The sequence below is a fragment of the Somniosus microcephalus genome, chromosome 10 (genome assembly GCF_052327205.1).
Source record: "Somniosus microcephalus isolate GS21.2 chromosome 10, FLI_Smic_1.0, whole genome shotgun sequence".
NCBI classification, from domain to species: domain Eukaryota; kingdom Metazoa; phylum Chordata; class Chondrichthyes; order Squaliformes; family Somniosidae; genus Somniosus; species Somniosus microcephalus.
This window is the reverse complement of record NC_140996.1, coordinates 62,884,344-62,905,421: the sequence shown is the minus strand read 5'-3', so window position 1 is coordinate 62,905,421 and position 21,078 is coordinate 62,884,344. Positions and strand designations below refer to the sequence as shown.

Genomic DNA, 21,078 nt, shown 5'->3' with positions numbered 1-21,078 from the left:
ACCTTTTAACATAGAAAAATATCCCAAGGCATTTCACATAGATGTAAGGAAAATGGATGCTGAGCCTAGGAGGGGTGACCAACTGAAAACGTCGTTAGAGTTGAGTTTTAAGCAGGGTCTTGAATGATTAGAGAGATGGAGTGGTTTACATAGGGAATCCCAGAGAGTGCAGCCTAGGCAGCTGACGGAGGACCAGCGAATATGGGGGTGGTTGTGGGGATGGTGTGTTGTCTGGAGGGGGTTATAGAGATCGGGTAGAGTGAGGTCATGGAGGGAATACAAGAATGAGAATTTGAGATGTTGGTGTACTGGTTGGCGGGGATGGGTGGTACTTGGTGTGGGATTGATAGGGACATTAGAGTTTGACTGAAGTTTATGGAGGGTGGGGGATGGGAGACCAGCCAGGAGAACATTGAAGTAATCAAGTTTGTGAGGGGTGTGGGGGGGGAGCAAAGGTAGGAACAAGAGTTTCAGCAGGGGATGGACTGAGTTAGAGCTGGAGGAATGTGATTTTATAGAGGTGGAAGTAGGTGGTCTTTGGGATGGAGAGGATATGAGGTCAGAAGCTCAGCTTGGGATTGAACAGGACACTGATGATGGCTACAGTTTTCCCAATGTTTAACCTGGAGGAAGCTATGTATCATCCAAGACTGGATGTTGGACAAGCAGTCTTGACAGCACAGAGTCAATGGAGGAGTCGAGAGCGGCGACTGGCATAGTGCTGCGTGTCATCGGCACATAAGAAAATGACTTCATCTGTGGATGATGTCACCAAGGAGCAGCATGTAGATGGGGACGAGGACATTGTGGGACTTCGAAGGCGACTAATGGTTGCAAGAGAAGCCATTGCTACTGATGTTCTGGCTATGATCAGATAGGTAAGTGTGGAACCAGGGAAGGCCAGTTCACCAGAGCTGGACAGCAGAGAAATGGCGATGAAGGAGGATAGTGCAATTGACCATGTCAAAGACTGCAGAGAGGACGAGGAGAGATAATGCACTATGGTCATAGTCACAGGGAATGCCATTTGTGACTTTTTTAGGACTGTTTAGGTGCTTTGGGACGGGCAGAAACCTGAGTGGAGATTTTCAAACGGAGTTGTGAGATAGGTGGGCACAGATCTGGGAGGTGACAATATGATTTAGGACTTTGGCGATGGGACAGTAGTTAGTTAGGATAGAGGGGTCGAGGATGAGTTTATTGAAGAGGTGGCTTTGAAAGGTAGGCTGATGGTTCCTGAAGTGAGGGAATCATTTAAAATTTCAGCTAGTATGGGAGCCAGGAAGGGAAGTTGGATGAGCAGGAGTTTAGTGGGAATGTGGTTGAGGAAGCACGAGGTGGGTCTCGTGGATAAGATGAGCTTGGTGATGGCATGGGGGAGAATCTAAAAAGAGGTGCAGGTTAAAGGCTATGGCAGTGATAGGAGTTGGGGAATGCATGGCTTAGTGGCATGAGGAAAGGGGGGAGGCAGCAGAGCCAGCTGAACAGATGGTCTCTATCTTCGTGATGAAGAAGTCCATTTGTTGTTGGAGGTTGGGGGGGGAAGGGCTAGGGATGAGTGGTTTAAAAGGTGATTGGTAGTGGAGAAAGGAAGCTGTGGGTTATTCTTGTCCTCCAGTATGATCCTAGAATAATGGGCCTTTTAGGTAGAGCTTGATGTGGACAACAACATAGTAAAACGTCCCAAGGCGCTGCACAGGGGCGTTGTCAGACAAAATTGAACACCGAGGCACATAGAGATATTAGGACAGGTGACCAAAAGCTTGGTCAAAGAAGTAAGTATTAAGGAGTGACTTAAAGGAGGAGAGAGAGGTAGAGAGGCGGAGACGTTTAAAAAGTGAATTCCAGAACTTGAAGCCTAAGCAGCTGTAGGCACAGCCGCCAGTGGTGGGGTGTTGAAAATCGGGGATGCGCAAGAGGCCAGAATTCGAGGAGCGCAGAGATCTCGGAGAGTTGAAGGGCTGGAGGAGGTTACAGAGATATGGTGGGGTGAGGCCATGGAGGGATTTGAACACACGAATGAGAATTTTAAATTCAAGGAGAAAAGCCAGATTTGATGATGGATGGTTAAGCTAGTTGTGCGTCAGGCATTAATTATTGTTGCAATCAGGGAAGTAGCTTTGGGTCTGTTCTGTAATACAAAAACAAACATGATAGTTAAATAGTGGGCCAGGAATTGCTGCAATGGTGGATCTCGCGGCGAACAAGTTAATTGGACTTTAGCTCACCATTGACATCTCTCTATATTTGCGCCACAAATCATTGGAATGCCGATACGATAACGGTGCAACGATGTCAATGTCGCATCTGGAAGCTCATGTCCAATGGCTTATCTCCTCAACCAATGAAAGAAAGGGTTCAAGAAAGAAAGAGAGTGAACAATGGAAAAGGAAATAGGATGAATTAGCAACAAACTAAATATATTGAGACAGAAAGAGAAATAAAGAGAGGAAATGAAAGAAAGTGGAGTGAGAAAAATGGCAAAGAAAAAGTAAGAATTTTTTTTATAAAACAAGCAGAAGAAAACTTTGCAACCCAGTTGTGTTTGGGATTTGTATTGGTTTTTGAGAGGTTAATGAGTGAATGGCAGGGTAGGTGCGTAAAATGTATAAACATTCTTGACCCATGACGTATAGAACCAGCAGCTCCGTCCATCGTGATCAGGAACAGTGCAACACCCAGTGGGTATTCCATTGCACTGGTTTCATAGCAACATAGGAATTGCTAGATGAAAAATAGACCAAGGTTCGCCTACTGCTATCCTGGTAGTCGCGTCATACAATGATAAGGGAGTTGTTCACTAATCATAGCAATCCATTTTTATCAATTAGTCTACAACAGATTCAGACTTGAGGAAAACCCCAGTGGTGGAAAACTTTGAGAACCATAGGTCTAAAGTCACCTTTTTCCTCTCAAGCATGCTACACTTCCCACGCCATGTCTCATATTACTCATACTGTATCTCAAAATGTTATTTTCTGAAAGAAATCTTATCTAATTTGCATTTGAATAAGTGACCCTCTTCTGAGTGTCAAAACAACTTCGCGTATTGAAAATTATTGCCTTCTGACACTAACAGGAATGGCAAGACAGGCACAAAAATACTGCCAAGACAGATAAAAACGTATAAAGAAACCTTTAGAAACAATTCACTTCCTGCTGGAGGGAGACTCCACAGCTTTATTGTTCCATTCTGGGCTTCCAAGTTTAAGTGTCATGTCAGGACCATAAATCATGCCATTAACAGGGTCCTCTATAACAATTATCAGCCCTAAATGACTGCGTCTGGAATCATTTGTAATATCATCGTAAATTTCACAATCACTATTATGTTCACTGGCGAGCCTTACGGCGCGAAGGGGCTTTTATGGGTTATGGTGATGCTAACGGCAGAGCAGCGCAAATTGTTCAGCAATTTGCGGAGAATCATAACTCAAGGCATATCTTTTACTCTGCAAATTGCTGAATATTTTTATGAATTAATGGTGAGCGCCGTTAATGAATTATTATAATCATTATAATAATTACCAGCAATTTCTGGTATGTATGTTTAACTACTATCAGCAACGCTATTTGTAATTTGTGAATTAAAGGTATACTTTGTTTTGAGCAAAAGTTCTTGTTTGCAAGCAATCCTCCACTGTTTCAACCAACTAAAATATACATATTCTATTATGTTGCATTGTAAAAATGAGCAAAATAAACTGTTGGAATGAATAATAGAATATAGAAGCATGTTGAGGTAAAAAGTTATGGTATGCTTCTGATGGGATTCTTGAGGCATGACTCTCAGTTTTACCCCATATAAACTAACAAGTGTTGCATAAAGCCTAGTTTAGGGCTTTTGTGTTCCATTGTGTCTATTTCCTGTTCATTTATTATTTCTCATTTATTTGACAGACAATAGAAACTCCATCGCTGCAAAATATTAGTTTCGCCCTCAAACCAGGGGAACTTCTGGCTGTGATTGGACCTGTGGGTGCTGGCAAAGTGAGTTTTAGTCATGGATATATTAAACATTAACACAGTTCTTTTTTAAGTTATAAATTGTCTATGGAACCAGGAAATTGTAACATTCACCTAAAAGGTAACTTCATGCTGGATAGATTTTTTTGTATGTATGTTTTTTTTCCGGAATCTTGTTCTGTCTTTATTTCAGTTCATTAATTTTTATTATTAAATTATTGTATGTTTTCTGTGACTCTTTTCCTTCAATGCTGTCTTCAAGAAAGATTTTTTTGAGCATTACTTTCATTTTGTTTCCCTTATTTTGGGAAACTGATCTTCTGCCTGAAAGAAAATTGAGCAGTGGTAAAACCATGAAAAAACAATGTTATGACTGTTGTGTCATGCTGAGCAACTGATCAGTTATTGCAAATTGAATAGTTTACTGAAATAGCTAAGCCTTCAATCTTGGAGTACAACAAATACTTAATAATTATACTATCAAACTCTTGTTCCCAGTCCTCTATTCTCGCTGCAATACTTGGAGAACTTTCAAAAGAAAATGGTATCCTGGACATCAAAGGCAAAATAGCTTATTGTGCTCAACAGCCATGGGTATTTCCTGGTACTGTTCGGAGCAACATCCTATTTGGCAAAGAATACCAAAGAGAAAAATATGAAAAGGTCATTACAGCTTGTGCTCTGAAGAAAGTGAGTATCAAAAACTTACCTACTCTGGCTCTAATGCTGAAATAGGGCTGAATTTTGCCGGCGCTCCGAGTACGGGTTTAGAGGCGGGTCCACTGTCAAAATCGTAACGATTGATAGTGGGTCGGTATCCCGCTGTAAACCCGCCTTCTTGTCGGTTTCCCAAGTGTTGGGTCTGTCATCCCTGAACAGATCCGACACCAAGCCATACCCATAGAAATAAATGGGTATGATCTGATGACCATTACAGAAACGTGGTTGCAAGGTGACCAAGGCTGGGAACTGAATATTCAGGGGTATTTGACATTTCGGAAGGATAGGCAGAAAGGAAAAGGAGGTGGGGTAGCTCTGTTAATAAAGGATGAGATCAGTGCAGTAGTGAGAAATGATATTGGCTCAGAGGATCAAGATGTAGAATCAGTTTGGGAGGAGATAAGAGATAATAAGGGAAATAAGTCACTGGTGGGAGTAGTCTATAGGCCCCCTAACAGTAGCTACACTGTAGGACAGAGTATAAATCAAGAAATAGTGGAGGCTTGTAAGAAAAGTACTGCAATAATCATGGGCGATTTTAATCATCATATAGATTGGACAAATCAAATTGGCAAAGGTAGCCTTGAGGATGAGTTCATAGAGTGAACCAACCAGGGAGCAGGTTATTTTAGATCTGGTATTGTGTAATGAGATGGGATTAATTAATGATCTCATAGTAAAGGATCCTCTAGGGAAGAGTGATCATAGCATGTTAGAATTTCAAATTCACTTTGAGGGTGAGAAACTTGGGTCTCAAACTAGTGTCCTGAACTTAAATAAAGGCAATTACAAAGGTATGAAGACAGAGTTGGCTAAAGTGGACTGGGAAAATAGATTAAAGGGTAAGACGGTAGATAAGCAGTGGCAGACATTTAAGGAGATATTTCATAACTCTCAGCAAAGATATATTCCAGTGAGAAAGAAAGACTCTAAGAGAAGGATGAACCATCCGTGGCTAACTGAGGAAGTTAAGGATGGTATCAAATTGAAAACAAAGGCATACAATGATGCGAAGATTAGTGGTAGGCCAGAGGATTGAGAAATTTTTAGAAACCAGCGAAACACGACTAAAAAAAAATAGAGGGAGAAGATAGATTATGAGAGTAAACTAGCAAGAAATATAAAAACAGACAGCAAGAGCTTCTACAGGTATATAAAAAGGAAGAGAGTAGCTAAAGTAAACGTTGGTCCCTTAGAGGATGAGACTGGGAAATTAATAATGGGAAACGGAAATAGCAGAGACTTTGGACAAATATTTTGTATCGGTCTTCACGGTAGAAGACACTAAAAGCATCCCAATAATAATAGATAATCAAGGGGCTATAGGGAGGGAGGAACTTAAAACAATCGCTATCACTAATGGGACTAAAGGTGGACAAGTCCCTTGGACCTGATGGCCTGCATCCCAGGGTCTTAAAAGATGTGGCTGCAGAGATAGTAGGTGCATTGGTTGTAACCTACCAAAATTCCCTAGATTCTGGAGAAGTCCCAGCGGATTGGAAAACCGCAAATGTAGCGCCTCTATTCAAGAAAGGGGGGAGACAGAAAGCAGGAAACTATAGGCCAGTTAGCCTAACATCTGTCATTGGGAAAATGCTGGACTCCATTATTAAGGAAGTAGCAGGACATTTAGAAAATCATAATACAATGAAGCAGAGTCAACATGATTTTATGAAAGGGAAATCGTGTTTGACAAATTTGCTAGGTTTCTTTGAGGATGTAACAAGCAGGGTGGATAAAGGGGAACCAGTAGATGTAGTGTATTTGGATTTCCAGAAGGCATTCGATAAGGTACCACATAAAAGGTTACCGCACAAGATAAGAGCTCACGTGGTTGGGGTAATATGGATAGAGGATTGGCTAACTAACAGAAAACAGAGAGTCGGGATAAAGGGGTCATTTTCAGGTTGGCAAACTGTAACTGGTGGGGTGCTGCAGGGATCAGTGCTGGGGCATCAACTATTTGCAATCTATATTAATGACTTGGATGAAGGGACCAAGTGTAATGTATCCAAATTTGCTGATGATACAAAGGTAGGTTGTGAGGAGGACATAAAGAATCTGCAAAGGGATATAGATAGGTTAAGTGAGTGGGCAAAAATTTGGCAGATGGAGTATAATGTGGGAAAATGTGAAGTTATCCACTTTGGTAGGAAGAATAAAAAAGCAAATTATTATTTAAATGGAGAGAGATTACAAAATGCTGCAGTACAGAGGGATCTGTGTGTCCTTGTACATGAAACACAAAGTTAGCATGCAGGTACAGCAAGTAATTAGGAAGGCAAATGGAATGTTGGCCTTTATTGCAAGGGGGATGGAGTTTAAAAGTAGGGAAGTCTTGCTACAACTGTACAGGGTATTGGTGAGGTCACACCTGGCGTACTGCGTACAGTTTTGGTCTCCTTATTTAGGAAGGATATACTGGAGGTTGTTCAGAGAAGGTTCGCTAGGTTGATTCCTGAGATGAGTGGGTTGTTTTATGAAGAAAGGTTGAGCAGGTTGGACCTATACTTATTGGAGTTTAGAAGAATGAGAGGTGATCTTATTGAAACATATAAGATTCTGAAGGGGTTTGACAGGGTAGATGCAGAGAGGATGTTTCCCCTCGTGGGGGAATCTAGAACTTGGGGGCATGTTTCAGAAGGGGTCGCCCATTTAAAACGGAGATGAGGAGGAATTTCTTCTCTGAGGGTCGTGAATCTTTAGAATTTCCTATCCCAGAGAGCTGTGGAGGTTGGGTCATTGAATATATTTAAGGTGGAGATAGACAGATTTTTAGGGTTATGGAGAACGGGTAGGAAAGTGGAGTTGAGGCCAAGATCAGATCAGAGCAGGCTCGAGGGGCCAAATGGCCTACTCCTGCTCCTATTTTTTATGTTCTTACGTTCAAGCGGCGGGTCAGCCAATTCAGATTGTTAAAAGCTTATTAAAATCGAGTTAAGAACCATTTTCCCATCCACTTACCATTTTACAAGGTTTTCAACAAGGTTCCTGGAGAGCGGCTATCACGTCAGGTAAGTGTGTCGGGTTCTCAATGACTGTGGATTGCCGTGAATAGGTGAAAACTGCAAAAGTGTTATAAAACCTACCATTGCACAGCTGTTCACTTCCCAATCTTAGAATCTAGAGCATTAATGATTTGGAACCCACTTTTGAACTTTATATACTTTTGAAGTAACAACAGAAAATGCTGGAAAAACTCAGCAGGTCAGGCAACATCCGTGGAGAGAAATTTGAGTTGACGTTTCGGGTCGAACCCTTCTTCAAAACTGGAAGGAAAAGAAACTAGATCGAAGGCAGGGCTGCGATCGGACAAAAGAATAAAAGAAACAAAAGAAGTAAAAGAGATTAGAAGCTAGACGAGATGGTAATAGGCTGAGATTAGGTGTAAAGTGTACTGGCTGGGCAAGAGATAGCTGCCAGGTGTGAGAGAGAAACAAAAGGAAAGCGGGGGGGGGGGGGATCTGTCCAAGAACGCAAAGTGGTGACAATAAGGATTTCAATGCTTGACAACACATTAACAGAAACTTTACACGAACATTGGCTAAAACACCCTTGTGTGTTGTTAGTTGGTATGATTGGACTAGGATGAGGGTGAGTGTGAGAGGTGACTCGTGAGATGGAGAAGTGATAATGTAGATAGAGAGGGATGGGTGAAGGTGCAAGGTAAGTTGATATGAGTAAGGTTGTGCAGGAGTAGGGTAGGGAAGGCAGAGTGATGAGGATGTGATGAGTGGCACAGCAGGATGAGGTTGAGTGTGGCTTTGCAGTAACGTTTCGTGAACTACTGAGATCATTGAATGGCTTGCGCCACTGCAGCCAGGTCCTCCTGACAACATCCCTGCTTTTGCCCTCCTGTGCATTGTGCAACCAGGCTGCGTTGGTGTCCTGGGGAGATGTCTTCCGCCCATTGGAAGGGAAGAGAACCTCCCTCTTTTCTCTTGAAAAAAGAAGGCTGAGGGGTGAGGTCTATAAAATTATGAAAGGTTTTGATAGAGTAGATACGGAGAGAATGTTTCCACTTGTGGGGAAGAGCATAACTAGAGGCCATCAATATAAGACATAGAAACATAGAAGATAGGAGCAGGAGTAGGCCATTCGGCCCCTCGGGCCTGCTCCGCCATTCAATGCGATCATGGCTGATCATCCAAATTCAGTACCCTGTCCCTGCCTTCTCTCCATATCCCTTTAGCCTTAAGAAATATATCTAACTCCTTCTTGAATATATTTAATAAATTGGCCTCTACTGCCTTCTGTGGTAGAGAATTCCACAGGTTCACCACTCTCTGGGTGAAGAAATTCCTCCTCATCTCAGTCCTAAATGGTTTACCCCTTATCCTTAGACTGTGACCCCTGGTTGTGGACTCCCCAGCCATCGGGAACATCCTTCCTGCATCCAGTCTATCTAGTCCTGTTAGTATTTTATAAGTTTCAATGAGATCCCCTCTCATTCTTCTAAACTTCAGCGAGTATAAGCCGAATCGACCCAATCTCTCCTCATACGTCATTCCTGCCATCCCAGGTATCAGCCTGGTGAATCTTCGCTGAACTCCCTCCATGGCAAGAACATCCTTCCTCAGATAAGGATACCAAAACTGCACACAATACTCCAGGTGTGGTTGCACGAAGGCCCTGTACAACTGCATCAAGACATCCTTGTTCCTGTACTCGAACCCTCTCGCTACGAAGGCCAACATACCATTTGCCTTCTTAACTGCCTGCTGCACCTGCATGCTTACCTTCAGCGACTGGTGCACAAGGACACCCAGGTCTCGTTGCACTTCCCCTTCTCCCAATCTATTGCCATTCAGATAATAATCTGCCTTCCTGTTTTTGACACCAAAGTGGATAACCTCGCATTTATCCACATTATATTGCATCTGCCATGCTTCTGCCCAATCACCCAACCTGTCCAAATCATACTGGAGTTTCTAGGCATCCTCCTTACAGCACACACTCCCACCCAGCTTTGTGTCATCTGCAAAGTTGGAGATATTACATCCAATTCCCTCCTCCAGATCATTAATATGTATTGTGAATAGCTGGGGTCCCAGGACCGATCCCTGCGGTACCCCACTAGTCACTGCCCGCCACTCGGAAAAAGAGCCGTTTATTCCAACTCTTTGCTTTCTGTCTGCCAGCCAGTTCTCTATCCAAGTCAATACCTTGCCCCCAATCCCATGTGCCTTAACTTTACACGCTAATCTCTTATGCAGGACCTTATCGAAAGCCTTCTGAAAGTCCAAATACACCACCTCCACTGGCTCCCCCTTATCAATTTTACCAGTTACATCCTCAAAAAATTCCAGTAGATTAGTCAAGCACGATTTACCTTTTGTAAATCCATGTTGACTTTGTCCGATCCTGTCACTGTTTTCCAAGTGCTCTGCTATTACATCTTTATAATGGACTCCAGCATTTTCCCCACTACCGATGTCAGGCTTACCGGTCTATAATTCCCCGTTTTCTCTCTACCACCTTTTTTGGAATAGTGGGGTAACATTAGCTACCCTCCAATCCATGGGTACAGTTCCAGAGTCTATCGAATTTTGGAAGATGACCAACAATGCATCTACTATTTCTAGGGCCACTTCCTTAAGTACCCTAGGATGTAGATTATCAGGCTCTGGGGATTTATCGGCCTTCAATCCCGTCAATTTCCCTAACACACTTTCCCTACCAATACTGATTTCTTTCAGTTCCTCCCCCTCATTAGACCCTATGTTCCCCGACATCTCTGGGAGGTTATTTGTGTCCTCCTTTGTGAAGACAGAACCAAAGTATGTATTTAATTGGTGATGCCATTTCTTTGTTCCCCATTATAAATTCCCCTGATTCTGACTGCAAGGGACCTACGCTTGACTTCACCAATCTTTTTCTCTTCACATATCTATTGAAGCTTTTACAGTCAGTTTTTATGTTCCCTGCAAGCTTACTCTCATACTCTATTTGCCCCCTCTTAATTAATCCCTTTGTCCTCCTTTGCTGAATCCTAAACTGCTCCCAATCCTCAGGTTTACTGCTTTTTCTGGCCAATTTATATGTCCTCTCCTTGGATCTTATGCTATCCCTAATTTCCCTTGTTAGCCATGGTTGAGTCACCTTTTTTTGTTTTATTTTTATGCCAAACTGGGATGAACAGATTCTGTAGTTCATTCATGCGATCTTTGAATGTTTGCCATTGCCTATGCACCGTCAACCCTTTGCGTGACATTCCCCAATCAATCCTACCCAACTCTCGCCTCATACCATCATAGTTTCCTTTATTTAAATTCAGGACCCTAGTCTCTGAGTCAACTACTTCACTCTCCATCTTAATGAAGAATTCGATCATATTATGATCGCTCTGACCCAAGGGGCTTCGCACAACAAGATTGCTAATTAATCCTTTCTCATTGCATAATACCCAGTCTAAGATGGCCTGATCTCTAGTTGGTTCCTCGACAGATTGGTCCAGGAAACCATCCCATATACACTCCAGGAATTCCTGCTCTACAGTATTGTTACTAATTTGGTTAGCCCAATTTATATGTAGATTAAAGTCACCCATGATAATTGCTGTGCCCGTATTGCATGCATCTCTAATTTCCCTTTTAATGCCATCCCCAACCACTGCATTACTGTTTGGGTGTCTATATACCACTCCCACTAACGTAAGATAGTCACCAAGAAAGCCAATAGGGAATTCAGAAGGAACTTCTTTACCCAACGAGTGGTGAGAATGTGGAACTCGCTACCACAGGGAGTGATTGAAGTGAATAGTATAGAAGCATTTAAGGGGAGGCTGGACAAACATATGAGGGAGAAGGGAATAGAGGGTTATGCTGATAGATTTAGATGAGGAAAGATGGGAGGAGGCTCAAGTGGAGCATTAACACCGGCATGGACTGGTTGGGTCGAATGGCCTGTTTCTGTGCCGTATATCCTATGTAATCCTATGTAACCTCCCTGTGTGCTGTGACTCCCTCCAATAAGCATGTGATGCTGAAGGACTGCCAACATTGTATCGTTGTTTAAAAAGTGAGAAAGGGATAGATCGAGTAATTACAGGCCAGTCAGCCTAATCTCGGTGGTAGGCAAATTAAAAATTCTGAGACCCTGTATTAATCGTCATTTAGAAAGGCACGGATTAATCAAGGACAGTCAGCATGGATTCTTTCAGGAAGGTTGTGTCTGACTAACATGATTGAATTTTTTGAGGAGGTAACAAGGCAGGTTGATAATGGTAGCACATTTGATGTAGTCTACGTGGATTTTAGCAAGAGTTTTGACAAGGTCCCACATGGCAGACTGGTCAGAAAAGCAAATGCCCATGGGGTTCAAGGGAAAGTGGCGAGTTGGATCCAAAATTGGCTCAGTGGCAGGAAGCAAAGGGCAATGGTCGACAGGTGTTTTTGTGACTGGAAGGCTGTTTCCAGTGGGGTTCCGCAGGGCTCAGTACTAGGTCCCTTGCTTTTTGTGGTATATACCAATGATTTAGACTTCAATGTAGGGGGCATGATTAAGAAGTTTGCAGATGATACAAAAATTGGCCGTGTTGTTGATAGTGAGGAAGAAAGCTGTAGACTGCAGGAAGATATCAATGGACTGGTCAGGTGGGCAGAAAAGTGGCAAATGGAATTCAATCCGGAGAAGTGTGAGGTAATGTATTTGGGGAGGGCTAACAAGGCAAGGGGAATACACAATAAATGGTAGGATACTGTGAAGTGTAGAGGAATAGAGGGACCTTAGAGTGCATGTCCACCGATCCCTGAAGATAGCAGGACAGGTAGATAAGGTGGTTAAGGAGGCATACAGGATACTTTCCTTTATTAGCTGAGGCACAGAATATAAGAGCAGGGAGGTTATGCTTGAACTGTGTATAACACTAGTTAGGCCACAGCTAGAGTACTGCGTACAGTTCTGGTCACATTACAGGAAAGATGTGAGGGTACAGAGATTTATGAGGATGTTGCCAGGACTGGAGAATTTTAGCTATGAGGAAAGATTGGATAGGTTGGGGTTGTTTTCTTTAGAACAGAAAAGGCTGAAGGGAGACTTAATTGAGGTGTATAAAATTATGAGTGGATAGGAAGGACCTATTTCCCTTGGCAGAGTGGTCAATAACCAGGGGGGCATAGATTTAAAGTACAAAAAGAAAATACTGCAGATGCTAGAAATCTGAAATGAAAACAGATAATGCTGGAGATACTCAGCAGATTAGGCTGCATCTGTGAAGAGAGAAACCGAGTTAACGTTTCAGGTCGATGACCTTTTGTCAGAACTGGAAAAAAGCAGGAAATGGAACAGATTTTTAAGCAAGTGCAGGGGCTGGGAAAGGGGGGAGGGGATGAAAGAACAAAAGGGAAGGCCTGTGATAGGATAGAAGGCAGGAGAGACATTAAGAGATATTCAAGGCAAAAGGAGATGGTAATGGGACAGGTTAAAAAACAAAGGATGGCTCTAGATGAAGTGTGAATTGCGCTGGCAGAATGAAAGACAGCTGCCATGTGGGAGAGAAGAAAAAAAGACACAGACAAAAAGTCTGGATGAAAAATATATATATAATAGGGGCTGAGGTTATGATCTGAAATTGTTGAACTCTATGTTGAGTCCAGAAGGCTGTAAAGTGCCTAACCGAAAGATGAGGTGCTCGAGCTTCCGCTGAGCTTCCGTGGAACAATGCAAGAGGCCGAGGACGGTGAGGTCTCCATAGGTTTAAAGTAGTTGGTACAAGGATTAGTAGAGAGTTGAGAACCTTTTTCACCGAGGGTGATGGGGGTTTGGAACTCTTTGCCTGAAAAGTTGGGAGAGGCAAAAACCCTCATTGCATTTAAAAAGTACTTGGATATGCACTTGAAGTGCTGTAACCTACAGGGCTACGGACCAAGAGCTGGAAAGTGGGAATAGGTTGCATTGTTTGTGTCATCATGATGTAATGCCCAAATAATACAATGCGATTCCAGTGAAATTTGTCATTGTCTTGTGTAGGGGGTGGCGGGTGGCGCGTGCATCCAGTCAGTTATGCCCCTGACTGCCTGTGAGCGGTTCGAATCGCTCCCACGCCCCTGGGTTCTAGACACCGGACTTAGGTACAGGCGGCGATACCGAAAGACTCGAGTAGATATGTGGTTTGGTGTAAGAAAACCAAGATTTTATTAAAACAGAAAACGAAAATACAGTCTTATGAGAAAATTACTGGTAGAGAAACAATTACAGGCATATAACACTATAACTATATACTTATACAGGGAATGGGGAACACACGGCACATCGAGGGAAAAACAACTAATTTAACAATCCCCTTATCCTTATCCCACCCCTATACCTAACTAGATTAAGCTATGAGGGGCCAGGAATTCATGCTCACCAATCCAAAGCAAAGCCTGTTGTTTTAGCAATCGTGAGTTTTGAGGTTTGGGCTGCTGTCCTTTGGGGTACTCCGTCGCCACGTGGTCTCGGCGCGGTGCTGGAGCTGTTGCTGCGACACACCTTTCTTCTCCTCGGCTACCGTCGTTGTCTCGTCACGATGGGTTCTCTTCTCCCTCGGGCGGTCGTTGGCGGTAACGTTGCGTCAATGAGATGATAGCAGTCTTTACTGCTTAGATTTTACTACCCACCCTTAGAACGCCAACATATTCGTCATGGCGTGGACACCTGCGCTTATATGCAGTGTTCAACAAGAGGCTTGTCCCCAAGTGCCAGCTTAATTGCGGGGTTCGCCCAACCAACTTAGTCTCACTGTCCTCAGATACTTTCTTCCCCGAGCGTCAGCTTATAACTCGGCGCTCGGGTTTTTAATTAATACGTCTTCTGCTGCCCTTCTCTGCTCTTTGTCGCGTCTACCTTACTCTTCATCTCGGTTCGTCTCACCTCATTTCCTCTGCCCTCTCTCGTGTCCTGGGTGACTTTGGACTCAGGTCTCGTTCCCCTCCCCTGCTGTTGGTATGGATGTCCTTGGTTGCAACTTAATGCGGGGAGCGAGAAGAGAACCCCCTACGAGGCCAGGGCTCGAGTGCGAGCAGCGGTAGCCCAAGGCCCGATGAGGGTCAAGAGACAAGACAAGAGACCAGAGTCAAGAGGGGCAATTGGTACCAAGGGCCTACAGTTATACTCCTTTCGATGGCCCCTTATCTGCGCGCCAAATCAGGTTAGTCCATTGTTTCAATTTTGGCGGGCTGTTTTAAATGATTGTACCAATCTAAAATAACTGTTTTTAGATGGCCGTTTATCGCACCTAATGGCCTGATGTCCAGGCTGTATTGTCATTAATGCATTTTAATCGGCCTGTCCAGCCTCGATGGCTTCCTTAAGCTGTTTCCGATTATTTATGCGGACAAACTAATGGCCTCCTGTTTAGGCCTAACTGGGTTGATCTGTTCCAATTTGACGAAAATGCATATTCAAATGTTTGCTTAGCTGTCTGGCCCTTCAAACACAAAAGTCCTTTTCACAGAAATGCATTTTAAGTTTCGATTTCCTAAAGCTGCTTGTTCTGAGCTGCAGAGTCCAAGCTTTTAAAATCTTACAGGCTTTTGGTCACGAGGTGTGGACGCCATCTTTGGGTACCCTTTTTAAATTGTCCATAGGGTCTCTTTTATTAATAACCTTGGGGAAATGTGGAAATTTTGCGAATCCTACACTTGTTAACTTGTAAGTGAAGGAAAAATATTTTGGCAAATATTGTTCATGACTGTATACATCGTTAATGAAAAGCTTTGCAATTCGTTGGATTGCAGAGCAGTGTGTCAGTTTATGAAACTATACTTTTGATTTTGAGAAACTGGAAAAATCTTTGCCAGGAACAGCTGATTGACTGATGCATCCTAGCCCTTATTGCACTGTGATGGCTGTCCAGATTTGTGGGTCAGCATAAGATCCTAGCACATCTTTAGCCTTATATCAGCAGCTAACCTAATAAGGAATGTGCAAAATCTGGCCGGCTGTTCAAATTTAGTGATGTGGACACTGAGGGCAAATATTGTTCAGTCTTTATAATGCTTCAAAATGATAGAGGGAGGAGCAGAGGAATTGGCAGACAAAAACTGTGGTAAACCACTGTCATACCTGTCTGTGTCTGTATGTGTATTCCACTAGGTACAGGTCTGGACATGCCTCGGCTGACTCCTCCCACTATTCCAGGTATATAAGTGACTACCTCCCAGTCCCTTAGTATTCTGGACGGGTCGACCACTCGAGACAAGACCTTCATTCTTTAGTTAATAAAAGCCTGATTGTTACTCGCTCAACTTCAGTCTTTTGAGTAATTGATGGCGCATCAAAAACTAAGTGAATGAATGAAAACCCAATGTGAAGGCATGTACTGAAGTCTATGGCCATGTAACAAAGTAATGCTTTGGCTGGCAAAGTGGGTGTGCTGCCGCAAGTGGTGACTGCAAGAAGGATTGCCTTGTTTGACACTTCAGGACACCCTCCCCAGATGACAGCAGTGCAAGCTGTCAGGACACTGACAAAGCTCAGTACACTACATGGGTGCCATCAACTATGCCCATGTTCTTGGAAGACCTGGCACCCGTTGATCGCTCCTTTCACAGGAAAAGTTATGAATGAGATGAGCGCTCTCTTGCTTGATGTGCCTATGAACAGCTAACTGACTGATTTGGCAGATGTCACTGCTATTGGCCTGGAGGTATCTGTCTCTGTAGTTTTCTGCAGCTCAGCCTCTGAAAATGACATAGCTATGTGGCAGCCCATTTGTGAAGCCGAGGCACTGAAGGCATGCCCAGGAAGGGTTGTCTGGGACAGTAAATGCAGATCTGGGAAAGGATGGGGACATGTGTAATACACGATGCACAGTTGCACCTGTCTTTCTACTCTTCCTCCTCAACATTTAGGAGAGCTGTTGTAATCCTTGGGGTTTCCAAACTATTCATTTTGGTTGCCACAAATGAACTAAGACAGTTTTTTAAGAAATGGATTTGTATGCAAAAAAGTCACACTTAAACAACAAAAACTAAAGCAGCAATAAAAATGGAGATAAAAGGCCTGCAGAACCTCCGCCCACTGAAATCCCTTAAAAAGGCCTGCTTTTACCAGCATAAGAGTTTTAAAAAGTTTAAAAAAAAATGTTTTCACTCATTTATAATTTTAAAATACTTTTTTTAGCCCCGTAAAAAACTTTAATTATTTTTTTCAAAAAATTACATTTTTGTTTAAAATAGTTAAGTTAATGTCATTTTAACTCATTTTAAAAAGTGATTTTTTTTAAAATTTATTTAATGTTTTGATGTCTTTTTTCAGTGATCCCCATTCATACTTTTGACATCTGTCAAAAGTATAAATGGGGATTCCCTTCTTTCATTGGCTTGCCTGGCCCAAGTGATCCCAGGGACGCTTGCGAACCACCTGCGCCCCTGGGATACGTGGGTCCTGCACATTTCGACTGTGGCGCGGTCCAGGATCGGAAGTGTCCGGACCTCGGGAGCCCTCCGGTAAGGACGTAGATTTTTTTCCCAATAGGAGGCATCCGCACGCAGGAAGCCTCCTATCGGAAATGACGGGCCAATGTATTTTGTTGGCTTTCTTGAACCAATAGTGCACAATTAGTGGCATGTATTTACTGTTATAGCACATTGCCAATGCAAATGTAGAATAAACTTGTAATTTCACATGCCAAATACATGCTATATATGTTTTGCTAGGAATGCAAAACCTATGGAGACTATGCACCAAAGTATGCAAAAACAAACCCTAACTGCTGCTGTCTGTATTTGATCTTTCATATTATTTATGATTCTGGCACTCTGCCTTGTCAAGCTTAAATTTTCACCACAGTTTGTTGTTTTTTTTTACTCCAGCCCATTGGTTCCTTCTCTTCAAAACACTCAACAGTGCAATTTTTATTTTTTTCTCTGTCAAAATACCATTGTTCCCCTTAAATGGCATTTTTTCAAATCTGTTTCTGCTCTCCCGATGTTTGTTTGCAATCCAACACCTCTTAAAATGCATATATTCTTTATTATAAAGAAAGCATCATACAAGAGCTGATCAAGCACCAATATATGGAAAGCCTCTTGCTTAAAATGAATTCCGCTTACCTTTCTTTCCACAAAAGGGATTTTAAGATGGTAACTACTGGAGGGAGGTGACTGCAGCTCTCAAACATCTGAGGAGTATTAATTTTCATTAGATTAAACATTTGATTTATTTTTAAAGCTGCTTTGTCAATTTTTTTGAATAAATATTATTTGTTCAATATATGTGGCCAGTAACAACAAGTGATAGATAAACTTGTAATCTCACTGAATACATTCAGAATTTATTCTCAGCACACAGATAAGAACCTGACTGGAATTACCTTCCTGCAAGTTAAAAAAAATTCAAATAGCTCTGTGCTGGCACAGGTAAGCTGGGAGTGCCAGTTGTGACCAACTCCTGCTCAATAACTGCTACAAAACTTTCTGTAGTATCAGCCCCATGAATAAAGCATGCAATGCTACACAACTAGCGCATTTGAGCTTGCTCACTCTGGCTGTCAGTGATCCTAACTGTCACTGGCACTACTTCACAGTACCTCTCCCTGACAATATACAGTGCTAGGTTGAAACTCTACAACTAAAGGTAAGTTTATTTTTAACAAAGTAACAGTGGAACACATACATTCTACAAATAGAATGCTGCGTAAGAAATTGTTAAATGTGTTAAATTGTAAAGCATGTTCTTATTTATGGTCCTGGCACTTGTATGAATCTTGAACAATATTTTTTTTTTCTTCAATGACTGAATAAACACATAACCATTTGCTCTGCATTATTCTCTATTGGTGTCAGCTTGGCTTAGTTGGTAGCACTCTCTCTAAATCAGAAGATTATGGATTCAAGCCTCTCTATGGACATAATGTAGATTGATACTTCATTGTAGTACTGAGCGAGTACTGCATTGTTGGAGGTGCCATCTTTTTGATGAGATATTAAACCGGGTCCCCCTTTGTGTGCTCAGATAAATGTAAACGATCCCATTGCACTATTCATAGAAAAGTAGATTCTCCTGGTGTCTTGCCAACATTCCTCCCTTAAGCATTATCTTGTCATTGGTGTTAGTAGAACCTTCCTGCCTGTAAATTCGATGCTGTATTGCCCTACATAACAGTGGCTGCTCTTCAAAAAATAATTCATTGGTTGTAAAGTAGTTTGAGATGTTTTAAATATGTAATAAAGTGCGATATAAATTCAAGTTCTTTGTTCATACCTAGTCATAGCCTTTACAGTTTTTAATCTCTCTGTGCAGTACCAACAGAGGTACTTTCTATTTGTTATTGCTGGATTAATAATATCACGAATAAGTTAAAAATGCCTCTAAAGAGAAAAAGAAACAACTTGCATTAATATAGTGTCTTTCATTTCAGGGACATTCCAAAGTGCTTCATACCAATAAATTACTTTTAAATTGCTTGGCTGCCACATCTTCTTACTAAACAATCAAAGAGATCCCACAAACAGATAAATGACCAGTTAATTTGGTTAATTAAACACTAAAGTGCCATCCTAGATTATATGCTCAAGTCCTGGAGTGGGGTTTGGTAATAATCAAGTCTTGTTGGGAAATATATGTGGTTATGCATGTGGACAACATGCAAGAATAGAATTGCAATTTGTTTTGGTGGTGTTTTGAGGGATGAAGGTTGGCCAAGACAACTGAAGAGTCTCTTTTTCTTCAAAAAGGTACTATGAGATTCTTTTACATCCACCACGGCAGGCAGACGAAGCCTGCTTTTTACGTCTCATCCAAAAGACGGCATCTACGACAGTGTAGCACTCCCTCAGAACTGCACTGAAGTGCCATCCTAGATTAGGTGCTCAAGTCCTGGAGTGGGGTTTGGTAATAATCAAGACTTGTTGGGAAATATATGTGGTTATGCATGTGGACAACATGCAGAAATAGAATTGCACTTTGGTTGTGCTAGATTTTATAGTCTTATAGCTGATTGGCATTCATTGTTCAATCTAACCATATCCCAGCATGAGTTACTGTTTTCAGGAGAAGAAGGATAAGGAAGAAAATAAAGAAAGAAAGACTTGCATTTATATAGCGCCTTTCACGACCACCGGACATCTCAAAGTGCTTGACAGCCAATGAGGTACTTTTGGAGTGTAGTCACTGTTGTAATGTGGGAAATAAAGGGAAAATTTAAAAGATGAATAGGCATACAGAACTATCATCACTCAGAAAAAGTATTATATTTCAGTACCTGGAGTTTGGGGTTTGGAGTTTTTGGTGTTTTTGGAGTTTGGAGTTAGGAGTTTTGGGATTTTTTGGAGTTAGGTGTTTGGAGATTTCTGAGTTTTGGTGCTTTTGAAGTTAGGTGTTTTTGGGGTTTGGAGTTAGGAGTTTTTGAGTTTTCGGAGTTTGGAATTAGGAGTTTTTGGAGTTTGGCGTTTGGAGTTTTTAGAGTTTGGAGTTAGGAGTTTTTGGATTTTTTGGAGTTTGGTGTATTTGGAGTTTTTGGAGTTTGGAATTTTTGAGTTTTTGGAGTTATGATTTAGGAGTTTCTGGAGTTCGGAGTTTTTGGAGTTTGGAGTTTTTGGGGTTAGGAGTTTGAAGTTTTCATAGTTTGGAGTTTGTAGTTTGGAATTTTTGGAGTTTTTGGAGTTTGGAATTTTTGGAGTTTGGATTTTGGAGTTTTTGGTGTTAGGAGTTTGGAGTTTTTGTAGTTTGGAGATTTTGGAGTTTTTGCAGTTTGGAGTTAGGAGTTTTTGGAGTTAGGTGTTTGGAGATTTCTGAGTTTTGGAGCTTTTGGAGTTAGGTGTTTTTGGGGTTTGGAGTTTATGGAGTTTTTGGAGTTAGGAGTGTTTGGAGTTTATTCCCCAACTTCATAATCAGTGAGTATTTTCTAAGCCTGATCTAGTGTCGATATTGAAAGTATACCCTTCTTATCATGAGACTCAAAATCCAGTGAGCAGGTTAGTCAATAGCGAATCTCTAGCAGTACATAATTTGAAAAGTAATGACCTCCAAAAATGCTGTTCTTCTATACTGCAGACAAGAAACACTGCTGAATTCTATTATTTCTGTCCGGTGCCCCTTGATGATGCTCAAAAGTATGATTAGTGGATACCTCCTTCCTTCTGAAATGGTAGTAACCTGACTGGAAGAAAAAGCATGGTTTTAAAGTATTGAACATTCTGCAGAGATTAAGCAGGAGTGCTTTACCTTGGAAAATATTTCTCCTTTAAAATTATGAAATATGCTACATTTTGGAGGCACACTTTTGAACATAGGAACAGGAGTAGACCATTCAGCCCTGCAAAATTAAGGCTGATCTGTACATTAGCTCCATTTACCCTCCATTGTTCCATATTCCTTGATGACCTTACCCTAACAAAAATCTTTCGATCTCAATCTTAAAAATTTCAATTGAACCAGCATCCACAGCCTTTTGAGGAATGAGTTCCA

At 41.9% G+C, this 21,078-nt stretch overlaps 1 protein-coding gene across 1 annotated transcript in view; it reads left to right on the top strand.

Annotated features, from left to right (window-relative positions):
- The window catches only part of abcc4 (ATP binding cassette subfamily C member 4 (PEL blood group)), a 516,746-nt gene that overhangs the window by 188,237 nt on the left and 307,431 nt on the right, over nt 1-21,078 (top strand). Inside the window, exons 10-11 of the mRNA XM_085999895.1 lie at nt 3,901-3,990; nt 4,465-4,656. Of these exons, the coding sequence (XP_085856021.1) occupies nt 3,901-3,990; nt 4,465-4,656 (282 nt within the window). The remainder of the gene's footprint in view (nt 1-3,900; nt 3,991-4,464; nt 4,657-21,078) is intronic.